Source organism: Channa argus, chromosome 10 (genome assembly GCF_033026475.1).
Source record: "Channa argus isolate prfri chromosome 10, Channa argus male v1.0, whole genome shotgun sequence".
Lineage (NCBI taxonomy): Eukaryota > Metazoa > Chordata > Actinopteri > Anabantiformes > Channidae > Channa > Channa argus.
Genome location: NC_090206.1, coordinates 8,772,373 through 8,796,084, shown reverse-complemented (window position 1 = coordinate 8,796,084; position 23,712 = coordinate 8,772,373). Strand labels below are relative to the sequence as shown.

The window sequence follows — 23,712 nt, the reverse complement described above, 5'->3', positions numbered from 1 at the left end:
CGGAGGAAATGACAGAATGAATGTGCTTCAGTTTCAAGGGGTTGATATATGAACATGGGGGTGTGTGATTTGTGCAGAACATAACAGGCATGTCTGCAGCTCACACAGCCCACAAACCACTGACCAGACCACATCAACCAACATTTCCTGCAAAGCTAAAGCACTTAGCACAAACATGTCACCATGGCGCTTTTCACAGCCTTTTCCAAGTACACAATTGTAAGACCAACGAGCTGCCAAGAACGGGTCATTCATTATTCTACGTCTTCTGTGTTAGGGACCATGTGGCTGTAGTGCAAGTTGTTTTTACTGGAGGACATTTTTGATATCATGCCTGCATACATTAGTACATTAGGGGCAAGAGTTGAAAACTCAACTTTATCTGCATGCATCAGCAGCACAATGCAATTTGGCTTCTGTTATGTTATTGTGAAATGTTAATAGTTTTATCAACAATATGGACTTGAAATGTATACTTTATCCAAATATGTACAGCATTTTATTGTTAATTAAATCAAAATAACCAACACAAAGAACAAATGCAGTGATCATCATACGTCACCATTTTATTCAGTGAGAAGGCGGCATTTAAAGAAATAAAAATACACTCAGCAATATGCACAATTTACAAATACGAGAAAGCATGTGAGAACCTGCAGCTGAGTGTGAGAAAACGAAACACACAAAGTTATTAGCAAAAATACTGGTATGGGAGCAAAAATCTAACTAGTTAGTATTGCTATCATGTGTTTGTGCGCCTGGTCGTTCCAAACGTTTCATACACATTTCAATCCCTTTTGTTTTTAGAGAGTTTATATGACACTGTAGTATGGCAGCAGTTGAAACAGGCCTTTGTAATGCATTTCCCATAGTACAATCAATAGCTTTGGAGACATTATGATAACTGGCACAGTAAAGTCTTTTACTCTGAGGTTATTCCAAGATGGATTCAAAAACATCAGAATCAAGACTGTGTTAACAAATGGTAAAAGACTATCTGTTGCCTCCAATCATGTTATTTAAAGGTCAACGGTTAAATAAACCTGTTAACCACACAGCCAATGGTTCCCCAAAATCCATCTGTACACTAATGTGTCCTTTACTGGGACATTTGTACGTGTACATGTTCTGTCTCCTGATAACTCCTTTATTTCCTGTTTATTCTAAGCTACATCTACAGCATCACAGAAAACGGTGCTGCATCTCTAGATGGGTTAGCCGGGCTAATTTTGACAGGTTAAAGTATTTTAAGATATTTTGGCAATAACAAGATGGTACAGTTTTTCACAGTGCACCAAAAGAAAGGCATGAGGGAGGTTCATGATGAAGACATAAACATAAAAACATGACTATTTGACTTACCACTTCAGAAATATCTATGGCAGCATGCCAGTCACACACAAACAAAATTTAAATTTAATAAAAAAAGTGAAAATTAAAAAGCCTTACCAGTCATCTGATCAAAACATCATTTAAAACACCCACTCACTCACTGTAATTTGTAAGAATTTTATGCTGAATTTGCTCATGGGCTCTCGTGACATTACACAGACTTTGTACCGGGGGGCTTGTAGGATAGAGTCTAGGTGAACTCCAGGCCGTCTGACTCAGACTGTTGAGTTCTCACATGCAGTTCCTCTGAGTAATCACTGCGGAGGTTCAGGCATTACACGTGGGAAAGCAGCTTAAGGTTTGCAGATGTTCGGGTGAGTAGTACAGGCACTCAGATGCACAATGACCAGTGAAAGAGGCGCCAGATACAGACAGAGCAGGGGCCAGAGGTGGGTGCTACAGCCTACACAGAGACACCAGAGGGGTTCTTGGCCCAAATCAGACCCTACCAAAACTGTGTCCTGCATCTTGAGGAACAGACAGCAACTGTTATTAGTGCTGGCACCGTGCCAGGAACCAGACGTTCTCTATAAAATTAAGCCAGCTATGAGTTTGACAGCAAATGACTTTGCATTTACAGCTAACATACTGTAGTTACAGTACATATAGTGCTGCATCCACACATGACCCACAACATATATTATCATACTAGTTCATACGATCAAACAAACCTGGACAAAGCGAGTTTACCTCATCTGCCTATTCACTGACCAAATGCCCTTTTTTTTTTTTTTTTTAAATTTCCACTGGATGATGACAAACAGCATTCAGAGCCAGCAACTTTCATGATTTTAAAAAAATCCTATAAATTATTATAGCAACATTTAATTATATTAAACAAGGATCTTTCAAGAGTACTTAGTTGTATAAAAGTCGTATATGTCCATAGACTGTGGATACCAAGGCCATTAAATGCAAACATTACAAGTAGTGCCCCCTTCAGCTACGTGAATCATTCAGGATCCAATAGATATTGTTTAATTCTCTGCTGTGCATAGTCCTAAACATCTGTCTACAAACCTTGTATGTTAATGTTTATTCCCACTCCAAACTCTACTAGATTTGAATAGGCAACCCATTACAGCACAGTACACTCCCACAGTTTAGCTGATTTTGCTGCCTCTTCTTTATGTTCAGAATTGGTGAAAAGCAGTGACACCTAGTGTTGATTTTTAAGCAAGATTATTTAGAAAATGAGCTGATCTAGCTTTTCCTCAGGTACAAATATTTGACTCTTAATGAATCTAAATAAGAAGCATCTTTGGTCAACCCTGCAGTTCTTCTTGGTACATCAAGTACAGTGTGAATGCAGAAACTATTCTAAAAATATTAATTCCAAAGGAACAATATGATGCAAAAATAAACCATATGCAAACCAAAACTGCCAAAACCTGCACTGCTTCATAGCATTTTTTTCTGTTATGAACAGAAATGACAACATGAGTTACTATTAGGTTGTGACTTTAACAAGTTCCTCCGGTTGTGAGTGCAACACTCACACATCTCTCATCTAGCTGTGGTCACAGTACGACAGCGCTGTGGGGTCTAGCTCTGAGAGAAGTATTCAAGGACGAGGCGGAGGTGTCCCAGGCGGTCTTTGAGTGAGGTCAGGGACAACACAGTGGTTTGATAGGCAGGGTCCAGCTGGAGAACAGACAGCAGCCACCAGCACCAGGCTGGACCATTCGATGAGGCCTGGAGGAAAATTAAAGAGACCTTTTTCAGACAGTGATGTGTTTCTATTCAATAAATATACATGTCTCTGTTCTTAGTCATGTTTTAGTTCTTTCTAAATTCAAGATCAAAAATAAAAACATACCATGTAGTACCACTGGCGCCTTTTATTACAAAATTACTTGACTTTACAGTTATAACATAAATAGTGTTTTCTTAGCTTCCAACCATTCCACTGAAACTCAGTCTGCAAATGATCCTAATGTCTGTTTTTGTTCTTGGCAAAGCGAATGCTACTACTGGCTATGATGGAGTTCTGAGAGTAGTATGATTTGGAAATGTCTGCACACATACTGTCCACAGTGTCCACACACTGTCCTGGACACAGATAAATGACTTGTTCTGATCACGGATTAGCGCTATGCATACACAGGTACTTTGAGACCCCAACCTGAATGTCATTTTCCTTATCTGGCATGGTCCCGTATTGTCTGTTGATCTGCTCCCGGATGTGGCTGCCAAGACGCTGGTACCAGTCCTCAGCTTGCTGATACACACTGTCATGGAGATGTTGCAAAACCTCCAACTCACTACCATCAACCTGCAAGAGAAAGAGAGAGAATGCAGACAGAGGAAAGAGAAAGGTTTCAATATTTTTATCTGGTTTTCCTTCAGCATTGAAGTTTGAGACTACAGAGATCCTGACCTTGAAGTCCTCCAGATATTCTATATCTGCAGTGTGGTACCCGTCTCTCTGACCTCTCTTTAGAACCTTGAATCTGTTTCCACCCACAGTGTCCACATAGGACCGTCCATCAGGCAGCAGCTCCAGGCCAAGAATCTCCAGCATGCAACCATGGTCTGCAAACCTGCAACGCATAAGACAAGACATTTTTTGTTAAACTGTCCAAAAAGTCTTGTCATTCCTGTTTATATTGAAGTTTAAGGGGGAAAACATCCCCTAGGTTGTAATGAAACATTTTTTGGGGTGAGGGATATACTGTAATGCTGTAAATAAGGGAAGAAGCTTAGTAGACATACATATAGTACACATATTTGAACATTTTAGCATTATTTTGATAAAAGATCAAAATACAAAAATCAAAATTAATAAATCGACTGAGCTATTCAATACCAGGACAAAATATTGTGGGACTAGCAACTAATTCGATTTTTTGGAAGATGAAAATAAACACCAGATATCATGGCAGACTGGTGACCATGCTGCTATTTTTCCACCTCCTCTTCATTTCTGTCATAATTCTGAAAAGCATTGCTGCGGTAGGTCAGTGCTGATGCTATAGTGGGTCAGCAGAAAAGCGCCGTCTTACCATTGTTTAAAAAAATATAATAATGACTATGTATGATTGTGTGCCTTGAATACCCTTTGCCATGCTCATAGCTGCACATGCCAAACTTCTTGGTGCCAGTCTCCATGCAGCGCCGCATCATCAGCCGATATCGGGGTTCAAAGATGTGCAGTGGGCAGGGCACTCCAGGGTAGGCCACCGTGCAAACAAAGATAGGGATGTCTTTAGTAAGACTGCAAAGGAAGAGACACAATTGAAGTCAGTGAGCGAGTCTGCCGAGTTGCTACAATAAATCCTGAGAGTATGTTTTACTGAAAAGTGCCTACTTGGACAGTTCGGCAATCTCAGTTTCATGGATCTGTTTCCTCTCATCCAACTGTGTAGGAAAAAGGCGAGCCGTGATGTCCTGAAGCAGAACTGTGGGGTTGTACTTCCTGGTTTTAAAGTACTGGGAAGAAAAAGGTGAGAGAGCATGATTGTATGCAATACTGTAAATACTCAAAAACTAATTCAACAGAAAGACCTACTACATCCCATGCATTTGTAAATATACTTATTCATTTATTTGGTATTTTATTAAAGTGAGGTCACTGCTTTTTGTACTTGCAGATGTTACATATAATTTCAAACACATACAGTAGCTGATGCAGTGTTGACACCAAGTGTGACTTTTATCTCAAGCAAAAGAAACAAATGAGAAACCACAAGTTCCCTATAAAAATAATACTATGATTAGAAGAATATTCCTTTTACAAATTGTAATTAAATAAAAACCGAGGAGGCATCTGTCCCACATTGTTTAAACTAAATTTTGTACCACAGTGCAGTGGCAATAACAGAGCTCTAATAATTAAACTGGAGATGCTCATGAGCTAGAAACAGCATCTAGCGCCTTTGTCTCCATTTGGCTTCAAACAGGTGTGTGAAAGTGTCGGTGGGTGGTTACCTCTTGTAGTGGCTGTTTGCAGAGTGGACAGCGGAGGTTGTGATCCAGACTCCTCTCTATGCAGTTTTTACAGAAGGTGTGACCACAGGGAGTTGTGACTGGCTCAAAAAACAACCTTCAGAGAACAGAGAAAAGCTTAATGAGAGCTAAAGAGAGAAAGGATTTTAGTTTTTTTTGTAAAGTCTTGTGAGTGTCTGTCTGCATACGGTGCGTGTGGTAAACATTAACCAGAGAGAAGGGCAAGAATAGACTCAGCCTGATATATGAGTCTGCACCAAACGGACAGAAAGGCGTTATTGATTCAAGCAAGTCCTCCAGGACACTGACCTTATGCAGAGAGGGCACTCAAAGTCTGACACACTGAGAACACCCAGAGATTTCTGTCTGCGGTGAATAATTTCTTCTGAAAGAAAAGTGGAGACAAAACGCTTTAGTGCTTTAGGGAGAGTTCTGAAGAAGAAAAAGGATTACGGATTCTATTCAAACCATGTGATTAATGTAAAGCTGTTGCCATCATACCCCTGCCATGCCCAACTTCCTTTCTCATCATCATCTCTTCGTCCTCTTCAGCAGCAGGAAGGAAGGAAACAGCCTGGCAGAGGCTGAGGCAGCACTCAGTACCTGTATCATGCTTCACCTTGGAGCCCTAAACACATTTTTACAGTTTTATATTTACATACAAACACCTCTAACATCAAACATCAAAGTGTGTCCTCCAAGCCAGCTGACCTGGTACGGCTCTTTTCTTCCATTAGCCTCCCTTTCATCTCCACCTGGACGAATGAGGCCTTCAGGGTGAGTTGGCACCTGGAAGCCACTGAGGCTGGTTATGGGGCAGGGTTCTTTCACATACTCGGACACCAACTGTAAGATGGAGGACACCTCCTCTGGCACTGCTATGCCCTCTGCCTCCAGGATCTGTCATTTGAATTTGATTTAATGACATAAATTAGTCAAATACTATAAATGTACTGACATTAAATTGTATGAAAAAAGATGAATAGATAGATGAAGACATTGTGGAAGAAAATTGAATGAATGTTAATTTAAAATGAATTAAATATATAGCTATTGGTTAAATTTACATACTGTTTAACTGGTAATTTCTTAAAAATGTATTACAACCAAATACAACTACAAAGGATAACATGTTAAAAACTATTTGTTAAATCATAACTGTACCCACATACACTGGAAACCAACTTTAATCGGCATAAGGTACAAGATAGATAAGGTTTAAGTTGTGCTTTTGGCCTTTTGAATCAAGATGGGACCTACTGTATAAATCTTTCACCCTTTTTAATGTTTCACTTATCAGTCTGCACTTCTGCAAACAACCACACACAACGGTCTTAGGACCCGTTTTATTCTCCATTTATATTATTCTGCGTGACAACCTCTCAAATGCCTCAAATGTATTGGGTTTATGCTGATGACACAGTAGACACTGAAATTGGTTATAAATGCAAATTCAAAGCCATAATGTACCATAATGTAACGGCAACCTATTCACCTTTGCTCGGCTATGGCGATGTGCTATACATGAGTGCCTCCACCAAATGTCTTAAGTTTCTGAATACTGTCTATCACAGTGCCTTGAGGTTTTTTACTGGTTGTATAACTGAATTGTTTGCCAAAGCTGAGTGGCTTTCTTTGAGCCTACAAAGGTATACTCACTGGATGATGCTGATTTTAAGGCTCTTCTTGGCTTAGTTCTGTTATATTTATGCTCTCTTCTACAAAGAACTAAAAGCCATTATTCTTTATTTCCGTGTGATATTTATCAACTCATTTTTCCTCATGTGCAGACTAAAAAAACCGGGCATTCAGTTTTGCTGCCCCCTCAGCTTGTAATACTCTCCAAACAGAAGAGCTGAAGATATCAGAACTCATTTCACTTGAAGCCTTCCATTCTTTCTTAATCACCAAACAAGAGGCCATTAGACAGGGCTTGTGTTTTTAATTTGTTACCTTGTCCTCATCTACTGCACTTTGTTATGCTAAATTATATGCAATACCTAAACTTCGTTTTTGTTTTTTATTTATTTTTTCTATTTTAAAATGTTATAAATTTATTATGATGTGTGCTGCGGACCTCTTGGCCAGGTCGCCCTTGTAAATGAGATGTAGATCTCAATAATTGTACGAACTTTAAATCTTCAGTTTTAGATATTAAAATGGATATGATTTGGTTGTAGTGTTTGTCTAAATGTAAAGTAAATTACCCTCTGATGAACAACAAACCTTCTTGATCTGGCCTCTTGCAGGAGCAAAGTCAGCTTGGAGTTTCAGGCAACGATGGAACTGGATGAGAGCTTCTGTCTGCTGACCCATTTCCTGCAGTACATTCCCTTTACGAAAGAAGCCCTGCAAATATAGAATAGTGCAATAACAACATCACTGCCTGTTTATCCAAATTATGTTGCAATATATTAGTATAGCTTTTCTTTTCTTTTTATCCCATTAGTTTGCCTGTTATGTATCAGCTGAGGTGATATAACCCTTCTCTCAAAACAAAATTAGGCATTATATAAAGAAGGCGTAGTTGCATTAGCAGTGAGCCACCCACTGGCACTAAGCAATTAAATGACAGAAGTAGCAGTTTGCATAACTTTTTGAATGACATAACATCAATAACAGCAGTTTTGCATGCTAACATAGACTAAAAATATAAATAAAAAGACAGCACTGTTTTCTGTGTGCAATTGCATGCAATTACAGTACGTTACAAAAGCAAAGGTGAGCACAGAGTTGAAATTACGTGAAAGGGCGGCTTTACATTTGGTATTATTCACAGATACAGTAAGCCCAAAAATATTATTCCATGCTGTGTAGAAATAGAAGGAAAGGTCTCTCACCTCTGTCCAGTTGGGACGAAGGCAGCAGAGGTAGTCGAGGTCTGTCAGAGCTTCAGTAAAATGCATCAGGCCACAGTTAGCTTCAGCTCTGTACAACTGTAAACTCTGGTCATCTGAGACTAAGAATGGAAAAACAGCAGCGAGAGTGAGGAAAGAAAGAAGAGAAAAGAGACAAAAGAAATATATAATGCAAAGCCTTAGAGTGGAGACTTTTTTAAACATATTTTCCTACATACAAACAAGAAACAAGTACTGACAGGTTTATGACAACTTTTATAATAAGCGGTTGGGATTTCCTCCAAACTAGGTGGAAATCCATCCAAAAATCTAATGTGCTGGCTTGCTTTTGGTAGGGATCATGACCTTACAAGAGATGCATCAGTAAGATGTGACTGATCCCCATGAAATGCATAACATTATAACATTGCTATTGGTGTTTCGTAAATATATAACTGATATTTATTCAAGGTTAAAACAATGTGACATGTACATTTTGTAGTAGAAATAAACAATATTCTGTCCTTATACACCACTACCATAAGCTGATGTGTGAGACAGTACATTCAAGGCTCAAAGATTACCTATTACCTAAGAATGACCTAAACCTGTTTCTCTAGTCAAGGCATGTTTATGTATCTTATACAATACATAGATCTCATACAATATACGGTAAAATACACAAATGGACAATATACAGAGACAACCTGACCCATATTGTAATAATACCGAGAAAATAATGAAAAAACTTGCGTACACAAAATCACAATAAGATTAAAAAAAAAAGGGAGTGGTTGTGTTTAATTAGATTAACACATGTCAAACATGTACTGTTGGTAATACAACACAATGCTGATTTACAGTAGCACAAACACTCCTGCAATCCCAATACTGATCTAGGGCACAAGTCTCATTTACCTCCTTGCCTACTGCATGAAGAAAATAAGGTCAGTTGCACCAGCAAAGTCAAGTGTAGAGAATATGTATGAGCAGATAAGGTAGCAGAAAGGACCTGTTTGCAAGCATGTTTCTTGGAATCCAATGCATTTTTGAAGTTATGAAAATAATGCAACATCCTCTTCACTTTACCCTGTTTGCTGTACACAGCTTCTGATTGCTAAAATGTAAAAAAAAAACTGACTCCATCAGTTACTGATATTATTTTCCATGCAACAACTATCATAGCTGTCAAACCTAAAAGGGAAAAGGGGCATTTTGATACTAACGACTGACCCAATACACAGTATTTTGAAGTCACTACAATCCACGAACTTTCCTTCATTTTGTCAGTGCATCTGCATCTCACTTTTGCACATCAGCCGTGTTCTGAAACAGAAAATGGTGCACTATCCGTCACCATCAAAGGGCCCGAGCCAGGACTGTTGCAATGTCTAAATGTGGGCATTCAAACTGGTCTGTCATCCACTTTTAATTGCAGTCTGCTCTCACACTAGCAGCACCTGCAGGCATCTTTTCACCACTGAGCCTAAGTATAAATCAGGCTGTCTTCTGTATACTTATCTGCAGCTGGGACAACGTCTCGCATGTGTCTCTTACCTAAGTCCAGCCCCTCACTGACGATGCGTAAAGCTTCAGTGAAGTCCATGGCTCTGAGTTTCTCTTGTATGTGACAATTCAGTCTTGTCTCATCGGGGCAGCACTTTTCAACGACACTGATGAGCAAAACGTTGTTCTTCGTGTTTTTCACGTCTCTTTGTTTGAACCTCTCCTTGCACCCTGGGCATTTGGTCGGCAGGTAGCCCCCCACACACCTTCGGCAGAAGGTGTGACCGCACGACATGGTCACCGGTTCGCACATCAGGAAGAGACAGAGCGGACACTCCAGCATATCCATGGTGGAGGAGCTTATGTCACCAGAACAATGAGGCACGGAGGAAAGTGCTGCTTTCGTTCGTCAAAGCAATTCGGCCGCAGATGCTTTTCTGTGTAGTAGCACTGCATGGACCATTTAAATAACACAGCTAGAGCTACAGTACATGCGCCCCCTCTTTGATCACATCTGCCTGAACCACATAAGACAAACTAAGTGTATCTAACAGCTCTCTGTACAGCTAAGCTAATGCTAACCTGAGCTATCATATGCTCACCTCACCAATGCCCCATTCCTATAAAACGGACTTATCTATTCACTGCCTTGTCTTGGGTTTGGGACACATAACACCTTCCCCTTTCGAGCAGGTTGAATAGAAAGCGCAGTTTCAAGCCTCATGTCCGGCTTTCCTCACCGCTCCAAACTCCCAACGCCAACACCAACCCTACCTGAATATTTGCACATTAATGTTCCTTCTGTTTGATAACCTGTGTCCGCTTTTAACCCCTGTAGCGACGCATCTACAGCCTCAAAACTGGGTTACTGTGTAACACCATTACGTTATATAAATAAAGACCACGTGACGACGCAGCGCGCAATCCGATTGGACGAAAGAATGGCTTTCCGCTCTGTTGTGAAACGCAAGGATGAGCAGTTTCATAACATATTTCCTACGAAAAGTTCTTGTTATATATGTTTGTTTAAGTTAAAGCATGTAAATCATGTGGGGGCACATATTTTGCAGACCTCGTGTGTCTTGTCTGTGTAGTTATGGTAACTGAAGAGAGCACAAATTACACATTGTAGTGAATCCAAGCAGGATAATAAACGGGAGAGAGGCGATACCCACATACGACATACATAATGTCCCTACACTTTCACTCCAAAGGACTGAGAAGGAGGGAGGGAACATGGAGATGCACATGTAATGCTAAAGGGCCTAACAAGTTTTTGTGGGGTTGCAAAACTACATAACAAGCGTTAAGTTGTTGCTGTTGTTGTTCATGACAGAAAAATGAGACAAGAGTTCTGTGAGTTTTAGATGTGGAAGGAAAAAACCTCTGTACATAAAAATGTCTTATACAGGTTAAGTCAGGTGGCAACTCTATCTCACTCATGATAATCACTGAAATGAAGCTGGAGACTGTGGCTGGCCCACACACAAACATTTCTTAGATTCTATGCCTCGGAGCAGTGGTAGTCTTTTCACGTCCTACAGAGCCACAGCCCTGCTCCTTTTCCAACTAGCTCCACAGCTGACTGACACACCTGATCCAGGTAATCAGTAGTAAGGCAGGAATAGTTGGAAAACAAGAATGGATGTGGCCCTGTAGGACCTAGCATGACTATAACAGCTTAGGACAAACCCCTCTGGATAAATATTAGCTTTGTGTAACATAGTCTTCCATAATTCCTCAACAAACACTTGATTAGATTTTAGGTAAAGATCTATTTAAAATGCTCTTAAGTAAGTTTTGTTTTTTCAAAGATACTGCAGAAACTGCAACATGGGGTGGCATTAGACCAGGGGTTAGCCACAGAGTTGCTGGTTTGATCTCTGGTTCCGACTAGCTACATGCAGAAGTGTCCTTGGGCAAGACAAAAAATATCCCAAGTAGCAGTGGCTTCAATGTCAGCTGTCATGAACAATTTCCCCATAGGATCAGTTCATTATTTCAAATCAAATAATTAGACTTGGCCCTCACATTTTTAAATTATAGTACCACATAAGTGTATTTGTTGAGTTTTCTCAATATATCTTTATAGACTTTATTATGTAGAGTGCCTTGAGATGACTTTGTTGTGAATTGGTGCTATATATACACTGAATTGACTTCTAGTGAAAGTTGGACATCTAGTTGGATTTTGTCTTGCAATAACTGGAAAAAAAACACAGCTGGAAGAAACTTACATACACCATGCAAAAACAACAAAATGTTCAGCGCTTTAATGAAAACTTAAGATCAAAGTTACGACTGTGTATCCACAGTCTATAGCCTACGTACTGACCTTTGCATGTCCACTCATGCTGGACAGTGTGCAAGTCACAGAGCGAGACTTGCATGACAATGTCAATGCATATGATTTAGAAAACATAGCCTTCTTTGTGATTTTATGCAGTTTCCCTACAAACACTGAGTTTTTAAATAAACTCCATTGTAACATTGTGACAAAACTGAACCCCTATAGATATTAGGAACTTATTTATTATTTTATTAAGTGAAAGGTAGCACCTGTTAGTCAGTGTAATTCTTAAGTTCTTCCAATACCATCACAAGAATCAGGGATAATATCAAAATTATATCTTAAAAAAAAGCTGATTTAATTTTAGCCCCAGTGAAGCCATCATATTTCTACAATAGGAACAGCATAGTAAACACAACTACAATTTAGATGGACAAAAAGGAAAGACTATTTTTACACATAAACTTTATGCAATTTCATCAATAATACTGCACATAGCAGCATCCTTGTCCCACATTTTGTCTCTCTTTGAAGAAGAGCTGCTCTTGTCCTGGTGACCTACTGCCATGCAGCTGGCACCTGCTTCTTCTACATCCATGGGTTCAGTTTTAAGTCTTGGAGCCTGCCCAGGTGAAGGGCCAACAATAGCTGCTGCAGACACACTTCTTGTCCCATCACTAGCACTATCCAGAGCCCCAATCTGTGGTAAGTCATCAGGAAGGGAAGCCAGACATCCCTGAATCATCTCTACCACTCTTTCCAGATGTTTTTGGAATCTCTCTGCTGTCTCTAGCCTTTGTCTTTTCTGCACCTCCATCATAACCCTCAGGGTCTCCCTGGCTTGGTGTGGCCTGTACTCGTTTATCAGATGGTGCATATGAACAAACAGAAGTTTTAAGTCCTCCAACTTTTCCTCCCGCTTTATACTGCCGGGGCTTTTGATAAGGATGTCCAACAGGTCTAGGAAGTTGACGAGTATAGACATGTTGAGCTTCTTAAGCTCCCGTTTGTGGTCAAACTGCATAGGATGGAGCCTCTCAATGCCTTGGCTCTCCAGAGGTCGAATGATGAGGTCATCACACTGGAACTGGTTGCCAAACATCATGTAACTGTCTCTGATGAGTGGAGGGGGCTTAGGAGCCAGGCCCTTGCGAATATTTTCATCTGTGTACTCTTTAATGTACTGCATAGGCGGAGGAGGAAGGGCACTAACCTGCTGTGGTTCACCCATGTTGCTGACCTGAAACAGTAATAAAAAGTTTTGTTTTACTTAACAGCTGTGCAAAACAAATAATATGCTCCGTTTCTTTTTTTCAATACTGAATAGTTAGTAGTTATACAGTTAAAGTTAGCAATTGTATGTTAACAAATAGTAACACAATTACATCTCAGAATCCTTTACAAAGATGTTAATATTACTTACAACGGTAACTGTTCTCTGCTACGCCTACCTACTACTATCAACTCCATATACACCTGAGAATTTTAATTTGTAATAACCTGATCCATTTCTAAGAGTTTTTTGTAGGGTAAGGTTTTGTGCATAAAAACATTAAAAGTACTTAGTTTCTATCTGTAGATCTGTGTCTTGTGTTTTTGTGGATGATAAACGGCGACAACTGGCTGCTAATGCGTTTCACAGGAAGCACACGATGTTTCCCATATAAACATGTACGGGTAAAGGCTAAGTGCAAGTAATGACACTGGTTTTATTTAGCAACCGCCTGCCTCACAGTTAATTAGCTGATGGTGTCGTCTGCAATCTAAAACCTTTATTAACACTGTAGAATCTTAGGTTTTCGGTGCTTTCAAGATAAACGTGGCTAAAGCTAACTAGCTAGCTTACATGGCTACTGCTGGGTTGCTGCTAACCTGTGCTAACTATCTACTTTACGTCGCGTTACGTCGGTACATCTTATCTCAAAGTACCTCTTAGCACAAGTAGATGATTATATATGGTTCTACAAACCTCTTCAATCCCTATCCAGTTGCTGGACTGAAATCCTAGATATGTAATGTCAAAGGTATAAACAATAATCGAGCGGTTAGCTCATGGCTAGCTTAGCTCCTTCTTACATGCATCGACATAAACGATCGTTTCCGTACGTCTTCCATTGGCTAAATTGTGCTGGTGACGTTTTTTTACCTTGTACAGATTGGTCAATATCCGATGGACACCCTCACGTTGATTGGTCGTAATTTCTGGAAAGTATTCTTAATGGTTTGTTTATGACATTATTGATTAAAACGTATCTTAAATCCTTAGACAAATTAGCATTTAGTGATACAACACAAAAAGGTAATGTACACCATAATTTGTAGCTTGGCCATCACAAAACATTTTATACACCAAGCCACCTCCAACACTTGTTTCTATTATAACACAGCACCTTTATGCTACGTAGAAGACCCTTGCTGTATAATAAACAATACTCTATAGTAAACATATTAAGTCATTTTAAAATGTTTTTCTCTAGAGATGATGGCAATATATAAGCAGCAGTAAAAACATAGGAAAAAAGAAAAAAAAACAAAAACAAAAAAGCAGCAAGCCACTGCACAACATTGTGTAGACATTGGAAAAATATTAATGCACAGTTACGCAAAACGGAGAAGGTTTGATATCCTAAAATAAAAACTGAAGAACTCATCTTTACCTTTTAAAATGTATTTTCTTTTTTGAATAGCCACATATGATAGCTTTCCATTTTTACCAACATCTAGAACAAGCTTAGAGGATTTTATTAGACACCTCAGTCTAATGGCCATTAAAAGTGTTATTTAAAAAAATGCGCTTTGATTGATATACGTTCTAATAATTTACATTTACATAGATGACACTATTCTGTATTATATTTCAATTGATCTCGTAGAATATTACATGTAATATTGTACACATATGCGTATGCATAGATCATACTTATATTGGACAAAAGCAAAATGACTGTCTCATAAAACATCCTAAAGTTGATTTTGTAATTTATTTAGAAAGCATGGGTTTTGTACTAATTTCTTAAAATCATTACTGTAGTAGTAATGTCAAAAGAAAAATTCACCGGAAACAGGGAGGAGTACAGTCTCATTTAACTTTAATTTTTGCAAATAAACCTCTGGGAACAATTTTCCTGATGGTGGTGCTAAAGCATCCAATAAATATAGTTTTGGGAGTATTGTAGTATTAGTAGTATATTATTGTTTCAGTTTTGAATTCATCACTTAAATTGGTATTTCTGAACAAGTTTTAAAGCTTTTTAATCACACTTTGCCTTCCTGATTATTGAAGCCCAACTCCACTGTTGCTTATAGGTACGAGAACAGAATCTGTCTTTATAGGGCAATGGGAAATTTAATACGCAGAGACAGAAATAGTTGCAGGAATGATCAAATAAACAACAAGGCAAATCATACAAATCTAGAGGCAAAACTATAACAAACAATATTCGAAATGCCTGTCAATTCAGTTTTAATAGACAACAAGCGTATAATTAAGTGAATTTGTTTTGAAATGAGTTTGATGTATTTCGTAAATGACAGTAACGTTTGGTTTGACATTATAATTTCTTGTTAAGTTGAAGCCCTTGTTCAATTTTTAGATTACTTCAAGGTCCATATTTTGGTGGAAAATGTTCAAGGGTATTGAGATTAAAGAGTCATCCTCCTACTAGTGCACACTTTACAGTCTGCCTTATTGCAACACATTCAGAGAAAGTGATGTGTACCGTCTGTACAGTGTGTGTGTGTCTGTGTGTGTATGAGTCTCTGTGTGTGCGCATGTGTGGGCATGTGTGCATGCTTGCTTGCTCAACCCCATTTTTTGTCGTAAGGATGTGGTTTAGCGAGTGCAACAACGCTATGCCGGAAGCTCCACAGCTTCTATCAAGTTATCATCCAGTTTTTTTTCTTTTTTTTCTGTCATATTACTGAGGTAATCAGTTTCTCTCTGTAAGTCAAAACCTTCCATTGTGTTTCACTGTTGTTCGTAGCTATCACCATGTTCCCCAGGGTAATTTTGAAGGGAACTATGATCAAAAAATCTCAACAAAAGAAAAGAACATCACCTTGTAACTACAAGGAGAGATTTTTTGTTTTGGACACCCAAGAACTGAAGTATTCAGAACGCCGTCCAGGGGTAAGTGTGTACATATTCAGTGAGCATGCTTGTGTTTTTTATTTGCAATTAAAAAGCTATTCACAAGGTTTGGTCTGAAACCGTAGCCTCCTGGGAGCTAATAATACAGCAGTGTAAAACAGATCCACATTGTGTAAAGATAATATAATTTAAAGATCCTGTTTTTCAGAAAAAGCCCATGGTTAAGGGTTGCATCGAGCTGTCCAGAATTAAGTGTGTGGAGATTGTGTGCAGTGATGTGCCAATACCATGTGACTATAAGTACCCTTTTCAGGTGAGATTCACTGCTGCTCAAGGAAAACAGACTTTAAAAAACACAGTTATTAGTGGGATGATTCAGTAATGTAATAACCAAAGCACGAAACTTGCACATTCTAAAATGTCTCCACAGATTTTTCATGACAACCATTACCTCTACATTTTTGCACCAGATAATGATTGCCGCCAGAGATGGGTCAGAGCTCTCAAAGAAGGTAAGCAGCATCAGAACACTGCAGTGCAACAAGAAACGTGTGACCTTTTTATGATACATGATAGTTATTTGATATTTCAAATCTTTTTACTTTAATTTTGTCTGATACAGAGACAAAGACTAACAAATTAGTTACAAAATACCACCCAAACTTCTGGATTGATGGAAAGTGGAGATGTTGCCAACAAACAGAGAAACTTGCGGCAGGTTGCCATGTATACAACCCAGTGGGTTATGGTTTGTATCCTATCATTCATATTTATTTTAATTAATAGCCTTTCCCTGATTTGTGTATTTGACGTAGCCTCAAGTAAAATAACAAATTCAGTGATTCAGTGAAAATGTTTAACACAATTTTCCTACGCTCTCTGAACATGGGAATAGGGCAAATCACGATATTGATCTTGATAACAATCACAATTTTGTTTCTTTGTATTTGTATCCTTCAATTTCGTATTTTACATTCTTGATTTCTCCACAGCTTCTAAAAAGCCACTCCCTCAACTCCCGGATTCAGAGGTACTTTTAGCGGACAGGGAAAAGCAAAAATTACTATTAAAAAATTGTTTATGTAGTAGTGGACACCCTTGCAGGGAATTAAAAAAAATAACATGAATAAATGTTGATAATTAATTAATTAATAATAATAATTTAATATAGTTTTTGCTTGTTTGGCTGTAAGTGTGTGCATTGGATTTAATGTATTTATATTAATATTAGTATTTTTTATTCTTCCAAATGTACCTGCAGTCTGAGCACAGATTATTTTAAGCCTTTGCAGCCTGGTTTGCTATCTTAAATTGCTAAAAGAAAATAAACCAAATAATATTTTGTTTATTTTTTCTGGCGGCTTTTATGTGTTATTTCTAGTTATGTAATGCCTCAAACAAACCAGTTTTCTTCCTTTTATCTCTGGCAGATAGAACAGAATGGTGCAGGGCAGAGGTTGGTCATTGCTCTTAAAGACTATGTACCGCAGGGAGACAACGACTTACCGCTTCAGAAAGACCATCAGTATATCCTAATTACAAGCTCCCATCCTGACTGGTGGACTGTACAGGATGACCAGGGGTAAGATGCATACATTCTTTATTTCCTCGGTTACCCCGAAACTATAGCACTTTATTTCATTGCAGGATGAGTTGTATATATAAAAATGTCCATTTATGTTTATTTTTTCTGATCGTTTCCCAGGAACGCAGGCTTTGTGCCCAGTATATACGTAGCTGAAAAATCTGGCAAAAACTTTGAACGATTTGAGTGAGTTTAAATTAATTTATTTTTCTAATTGTTAACATGTGGTTATTTGAAAAATCTGTAGAATTTCATTGTTATTTAATATGTCATCTCACAGATGGTACAACAAAAACATAACCAGAGGGGAAGCAGAGGATTTGTTAATGAAAGAGGTAAAAATAATGTCGACATTTAAGCACCCAGTAATTATTCAATTTATTTTCCGTTTTTTAATTCCAATTGTGCTTTGACACACAGACCCTGCTCCAAAATTTATCCTTATTATAATTAGCAGGATGACGCAGTACAGTTTTGCTGTGACTGTGCCACCTACAACTCTGTTGCATTTGCAAAATTTATGCAAACACACCTGCAAAGCTAGAATCTGACGTGACATAGGACTCGAACAATGTTTCACAACCACAAGATTTCCTCCAAAGCTGAATTTCCTGCTTTGAACTACTTTGCTCCATTTTATAAACAGGGGGGCTTGAACAGCCATCATTTGTTCTCTGTTACTAAAAATGAGTGTTACACTGGTATCAGCTGCACATTAAAACAGCAATGTACTGTATATGTTTAACAAATGTGTGATGATTTTATGCCATTTCGCTGCTTAACTCTTTAGGGAAAAGAAGGTTCATTCATGGTGCGTGATTCAAGGCAGCCTGGGGTCTACACTGTGTCAGTCTTCACCAAAGCACCAGGGTGATTTTACATTTTCCTTTTATACTGGGAACATTTCACAGTTCAGTGCTCACTTTGGACATGTACGCCATTTGTTTACATAAAAGCATGTGTTCATTACCAATAGATCTAATGGGGAGAAGAATCCAAGAGTGAAACATTACCAGATAAGACAGACAGAAACAGAAGACGCCCTCTTTTACCTGGCAGAAAAGTACCTGTTCAGCACCATTCCTGAGCTCATACTTTACCACCAACACAATGCTGCTGGTAGGTGTATTGGCAACAACATTAATAACAAAACCCAAAAGGTTATGAGAATAAAACATGCTTTGTATTTTATTGAGACAATGCGGAAGAGAATGTGCTGCTCTGACTGGTTAGTGTTAGTTACATTACATGTAAGTTTACATGTATCTGTTTGCTTGGCAGGCCTGATAACTCGTCTTAGACACCCTATCTCTAAAGACGGAAGCAGCTTCCAGAACATTTTGGAACCCGGAAAAGGTTTGAGGATGAACTGCTTTGTTTTTTTTTGTTTTGTTTTGTTTTGTTTCTTTGTTTGCTTTTTTGTTTTCTTTATTTTGGCATAGGCCACCAGCTGAAGAGGTGCCAGAATAGGAGGAAGAAATACCTTTAAAAGTCAGGCCTCATATTTTTTTAAAGCCCTGTAAACACCTGGGAACAGAATACAAGCAGGCATTTCTGAATTTCCACTTTGCTGACCTCACACTGGTATATAATAATCCCATATGAGTGTCTTCTATGCAAACATTAGACTACAGATATAACAAAAGAAAACCTAGGTTGCCATGACATTAACATAATGCTCAATATAATGTAACAGCACCAAACAAAGTGATGGCTGGTTACACTGAGAATTAGTAGAAACACACCTCTAAGGTGCTGCTCTTAGCTTGTTTGTTCAGCCTGAGCCTAATTAGTCTGTGTGTGTATATATATATATGTATATATATATACATATATATATTTATATCATTCAGACCTTTTTGCCAGTTAAGATTCATAGTGCCATCATCATCATTTCATCATTTCATCATCGACAAGAAAAAGCACATTCCTGTACACAGTAATGGTCGAATTAATTACCTAACTTATCTAATTAATATAATTAATTATCTAATTAATTATATTATTTCAAATGTCATCAGGACATACATAGGTAAAGCCCTGTGATGTCAGTGCTGTTATACAATAGTTTTAGCTTTTTTGTAAATTTTTTTCCCACTTCGACTTATTCTTATTCCATTTGTTTATTTATTTTATTTTAGTTTGCTTTGAAAAAAAAAACATATTCATTTTCATTTTATTTTAGTTTTAGTTTCATTTTATTTAATTTTATAATTTTAATTTTATTACCAATTTAGAAATGTTTTAATTGTTTAAGCGTTATTTCTGTTTCACCTAGTACCACCATGTGACCTAGTAGTCACCATAGGTACCTAGTATTGCATTGTATGATGCAGAGGCATCAAAGACTTAAGGGAAAACCTGGTAACGTTAGCATCATACTGAAATATAAATAATTGGGTTACTAATAACTCCACATATACTGTATATGAATGACATGTGATCAGTTCATTTATAACTGTAATGTTTATAAGAAAAGATAATAATTGACAGATGATATTGACATCAGTAAAAATACTGTAAGCTGAATAAAGTTACATTTATTTTAAGTATTACAAAATAAATCAAGAGGAGGTTTCACCTATGACAACAAGATGTCCAGAAACAGCCCATTAAATGGCTGAGCTAAGTGAAGTGGAGCTCAAAACACTCTGAACATTTTGTTTTTTGTGACCTCTAGTGGTTTTCAATGAAGTCTCTCATTATTTTTTGATTTGAAGTGAGGTTGTTGCTGAAGTGTAAAAATCGTACGAAGCCTAAGCCTGGACATTCTCTAATACGACCTGCCTTTGTGGTTATTATACTTTCACTTAACTGCTGTTGTTTGTCCTTCACCCATCAACAGATCATTGGGAAGTGGACCCTGAAGAGCTGACCTTGGGTGAGGAGTTAGGCTGTGGTCAGTTTGGGCTCGTCCTTGAGGGCAGGTGGAAGGACATGAAGGTGGCAGTGAAGATGATAAGAGAAGAGTGCATGTCAGATGAGGAATTTAAAGAAGAGGCAAGAGTCATGATGTAAGTGTTATACATGATGATGGTTCCTGCTGCTCAAAGAACAACTGACTAACTGACTATCTGTGTGTGTGTGTTTGTGTTTTCACAGGAGACTATCTCACTGTAAGCTGGTCAAGCTCCATGGTGTGTGCACCCAACGCTCTCCCATGTGCCTGGTGTTTGAGTTCATGGAAAATGGTTGTCTGTCAGATTACCTGCGAGCCAAGAAAGGGTGTTTGTCTCAGGACGTGATGTTGAAGATGTGTCTGGATGTCAGCGATGGAATGGCTTACCTGGAGAGCTCCAACTTCATCCACAGAGATCTAGTAATCCAACCCAAATCAATATTTTTATATAAACCGCTTTTGCATGTTCACTGTTCAAAGAAGTCAATCTTTCCTTTCTTCATCTTTTATTCTGCAGGCTGCCAGGAACTGCCTTGTTTCACAGAACAATGAGGTGAAAGTATCTGATTTTGGCATGACCAGGTACCTTCTTAACAAGAAGTTTAAATATTCTTAGGCAAAGATTTGAATATGCCCATCATATTGTGAATCAAAAATTTCAAATCGCACTGTTGTGTTTTTGCAACAGTTAAAAGTCAGTTGTGTGCCAATCTACATGTCCCACTGTGTGATGGTCCACTGTCTGTGCTGTAGATTTGTTCTAGATGATCAGTACACAAGCTCCCAGTGCTCCAAGTTCCCTGTCAAGTGGTCAGCCCCAGAGGTCATCAGATATTGCAAGTTCAGCAGCAAATCCGACGTCTGGTCATTCGGTGTGTTAGTCCGTCTGTATCCCTCTGTGCTTTTTGTTTATACGTCTGTACCTTTTATAGCTTAGGGAAGCCCACTTCCATGTCCACTGAGAGGTAAAGGATGAAGTTCAATGTTATGTTGTAGGGACCACAGTTATAGAAGAAATTTTAAGACATTTTTTTTCTAAGTTCTGATATGCAGCAACTTCTCACAGGGGGCTTTAGAATTTAATTGCTTTATGTATTTGTTTATACAGTTGCCATAACAGTATCTATTTTTAAGGTGGAAAAGCAAAAGAGTTAAACTACGGAAAGGCCCAAGAATATATAAGTATATTGAAAAATATTAATTTGGCATTGATATTTTCTCTGACCAATACTCTGTTTTCAGAAGTTGTAACTTCCTAGTATTTTCTGGATGCAGTGTCATATGGTAACCAATTACTGCTAATTACAATGTCTATTAATTCTAATTAAAAAGGATCAGGTCTGTACTAAGTACAAAATATATGATTATAAATAATAGCATGAGACACCCACATTATAAAAATTTGTGGATATTAATAATATTTCTTTAATGTAAAATCTGTTTTTAAAATACTATGGAGGATTTTCATGTTTTTCATACGCTGCAAGTTAATATGGTTAAATATGGTAACTTTATTGTTAAAAGGATCCATGTTGCTGCTGAAAGCATTATTAAAATTAAAATACTCTAAACATGAAATGACCATGCAGACATACACGTTCATAACCAGAGCCACATGAACGGATTTGGTTTGGATTTTGGTTAATTTTCCATTTTCCTGTTGACCCCTGCTCAGGTGTACTTATGTGGGAGGTGTACAATGAGGGCCGTCTTCCCTATGAGAACCTCTCCAACGCTGAGGTGGTGGAGTCACTGAATGCGGGCCTGAGGCTTCTGAAGCCACGCATGGCACCAGACGCCATCCACAAACTCATGGAATGGTGCTGGAAGGAGGTACAGAGTTTAACATTTTACAGTTTAACATATTTCTGTTTGAACTGCTGAATCTTAAAACAGGCACACAGGAAAGTATTTTGTAATGATGAGATGTTCTCATTCCCAGAAACCAGAAGACCGTCCATCATTTGCTCTCATCTTACATGAACTGGGCTACCTCTCAGACCTGTAAACTGATGTCCCATTCGAGGCAGATAATTGTAAAAACTGCTTTATTTATTTTATTTATTGATTGAAATGTTTTTCACGTTTCTGAGAAGGTGCCTATTATCATGATATCACAAGACCATTTTTAAATCCTTGGAGTTTGCACTTTATCTGTTTCACATCTCTGTAAAGAGTTCTTCCGAAGTCTCATGCAGTCCATTTAGGCAGATACATAGCAGATATCCTGACCTGCAGACCTCAGTTTGGTGGGTACTGGAATACTTCGTTCTGAGAATTGAAGTTGTCCTTAGCTTCTGCAGCTTAAATGTGGAAGGAGGATGTGTGAGGAGCTCAGGCCTGAGACAATGTTGACTACTAAAACTAAATATCTGTATGTTTGTCATTGCTTTGAATTAAATGCTCTGTAATATTGTACGGCTTGATCTACAGTTTATACCTGCATAGCTGATTATGGCTGAACCCATCACTTTTATCTAAAGCGCTTTACAAACCCACCCACACACTCACCAATGACATCGGCTTCCATACAAGGTGGTCCCATTACTTACAGCAGGGTAGGGTTCATAGTAGGGGCGGCTGTAGCTCAGTTGGTAAAGGCAGTCGTCCACGGACCACAGGGTCAGTGGTTTAATCCCCAGCCCTGGCTATATGTCAAAGTGTCATATAGCAAGACACTGACCCCTAACAGCCCATTCTCCTCCCCAGCTTTGCAGTGCCGGTCCAAGCCCGGTAGAAACTGTGGAGGGTTGCGTAAGGAAGGGCATCCAGTGTAAAAACTGTGCCAAAACAACATGATCCGGACCATGATCCGCTGTGGAGACCCTGAACTCACGGGATAGGCCAAAAAAAAAAGAAAAAAAAAAGGGTTCATAGTCTTTCCCAAAGAAGACTGCTGTTAAAATATGCATATCTGTTCTTGGTACATTGGCTTGTTTGTTTCTTATTATTTGTCTTTGCTTATTATTCTCTTTTTATTTTCTTTGTGCATGTATACACTGAAGCTCTTTGCGTCACCTCTTGGCAGGAAATGTGCTGTAAATAAAATTGGCTATAACTTGTCTTATGGTAAGCTTACTCCAGGTTTTAATTTTTCTATATAATTTCTGAACATTAAACAGGTGAGACTGTACTGTTGTTTAAAGGCTGACTTCACCAATTTTC

The 23,712-nt window shown here is 38.4% G+C and overlaps 3 protein-coding genes across 4 annotated transcripts; 1 reads left to right on the top strand and 2 right to left on the bottom strand.

Moving 5' to 3' along the window:
* Positions 1–540: 540 nt before the first annotated feature.
* lonrf4 (LON peptidase N-terminal domain and ring finger 4) lies at positions 541–10,578 on the bottom strand. Of its 2 annotated transcripts, none has more exons than XM_067517784.1 (12): positions 10,458–10,578; positions 8,181–8,299; positions 7,567–7,689; positions 6,052–6,240; positions 5,842–5,968; positions 5,650–5,725; positions 5,323–5,437; positions 4,703–4,824; positions 4,451–4,609; positions 3,773–3,935; positions 3,518–3,667; positions 541–3,087 (listed from the first exon to the last, which is right to left on the bottom strand). In XM_067517784.1, the coding sequence occupies exons 1-12, from the start codon at positions 10,471–10,473 to the stop codon at positions 2,938–2,940; spliced, it is 1,509 nt and encodes a 502-aa protein (XP_067373885.1). In that variant the 5' UTR covers positions 10,474–10,578; the 3' UTR covers positions 541–2,937. The 2 variants fall into 2 exon arrangements, with proteins under 2 accessions (XP_067373885.1, XP_067373884.1); XM_067517783.1 differs by having other exon boundaries at positions 9,735–10,575.
* Positions 10,579–11,941: 1,363 nt separating this feature from the next.
* med7 (mediator complex subunit 7) lies at positions 11,942–14,096 on the bottom strand. Its single transcript, XM_067517785.1, has 2 exons — positions 13,943–14,096; positions 11,942–13,213 (listed from the first exon to the last, which is right to left on the bottom strand). The coding sequence occupies exon 2, from the start codon at positions 13,202–13,204 to the stop codon at positions 12,440–12,442; it is 765 nt and encodes a 254-aa protein (XP_067373886.1). The 5' UTR covers positions 13,205–13,213; positions 13,943–14,096; the 3' UTR covers positions 11,942–12,439.
* Positions 14,097–15,819: 1,723 nt separating this feature from the next.
* On the top strand, positions 15,820–23,609 carry itk (IL2 inducible T cell kinase). Its single transcript, XM_067517782.1, has 17 exons — positions 15,820–16,102; positions 16,272–16,376; positions 16,494–16,575; positions 16,686–16,811; positions 17,056–17,093; positions 17,494–17,645; positions 17,769–17,834; positions 17,929–17,983; positions 18,439–18,518; positions 18,625–18,767; positions 18,930–19,004; positions 20,494–20,662; positions 20,751–20,967; positions 21,065–21,129; positions 21,301–21,419; positions 22,223–22,380; positions 22,490–23,609. Exons 1-17 carry the CDS (start codon positions 15,965–15,967, stop codon positions 22,553–22,555), a joined length of 1,854 nt encoding a protein of 617 aa, XP_067373883.1. The 5' UTR covers positions 15,820–15,964; the 3' UTR covers positions 22,556–23,609.
* The last annotated feature ends 103 nt before the right edge of the window (positions 23,610–23,712 follow it).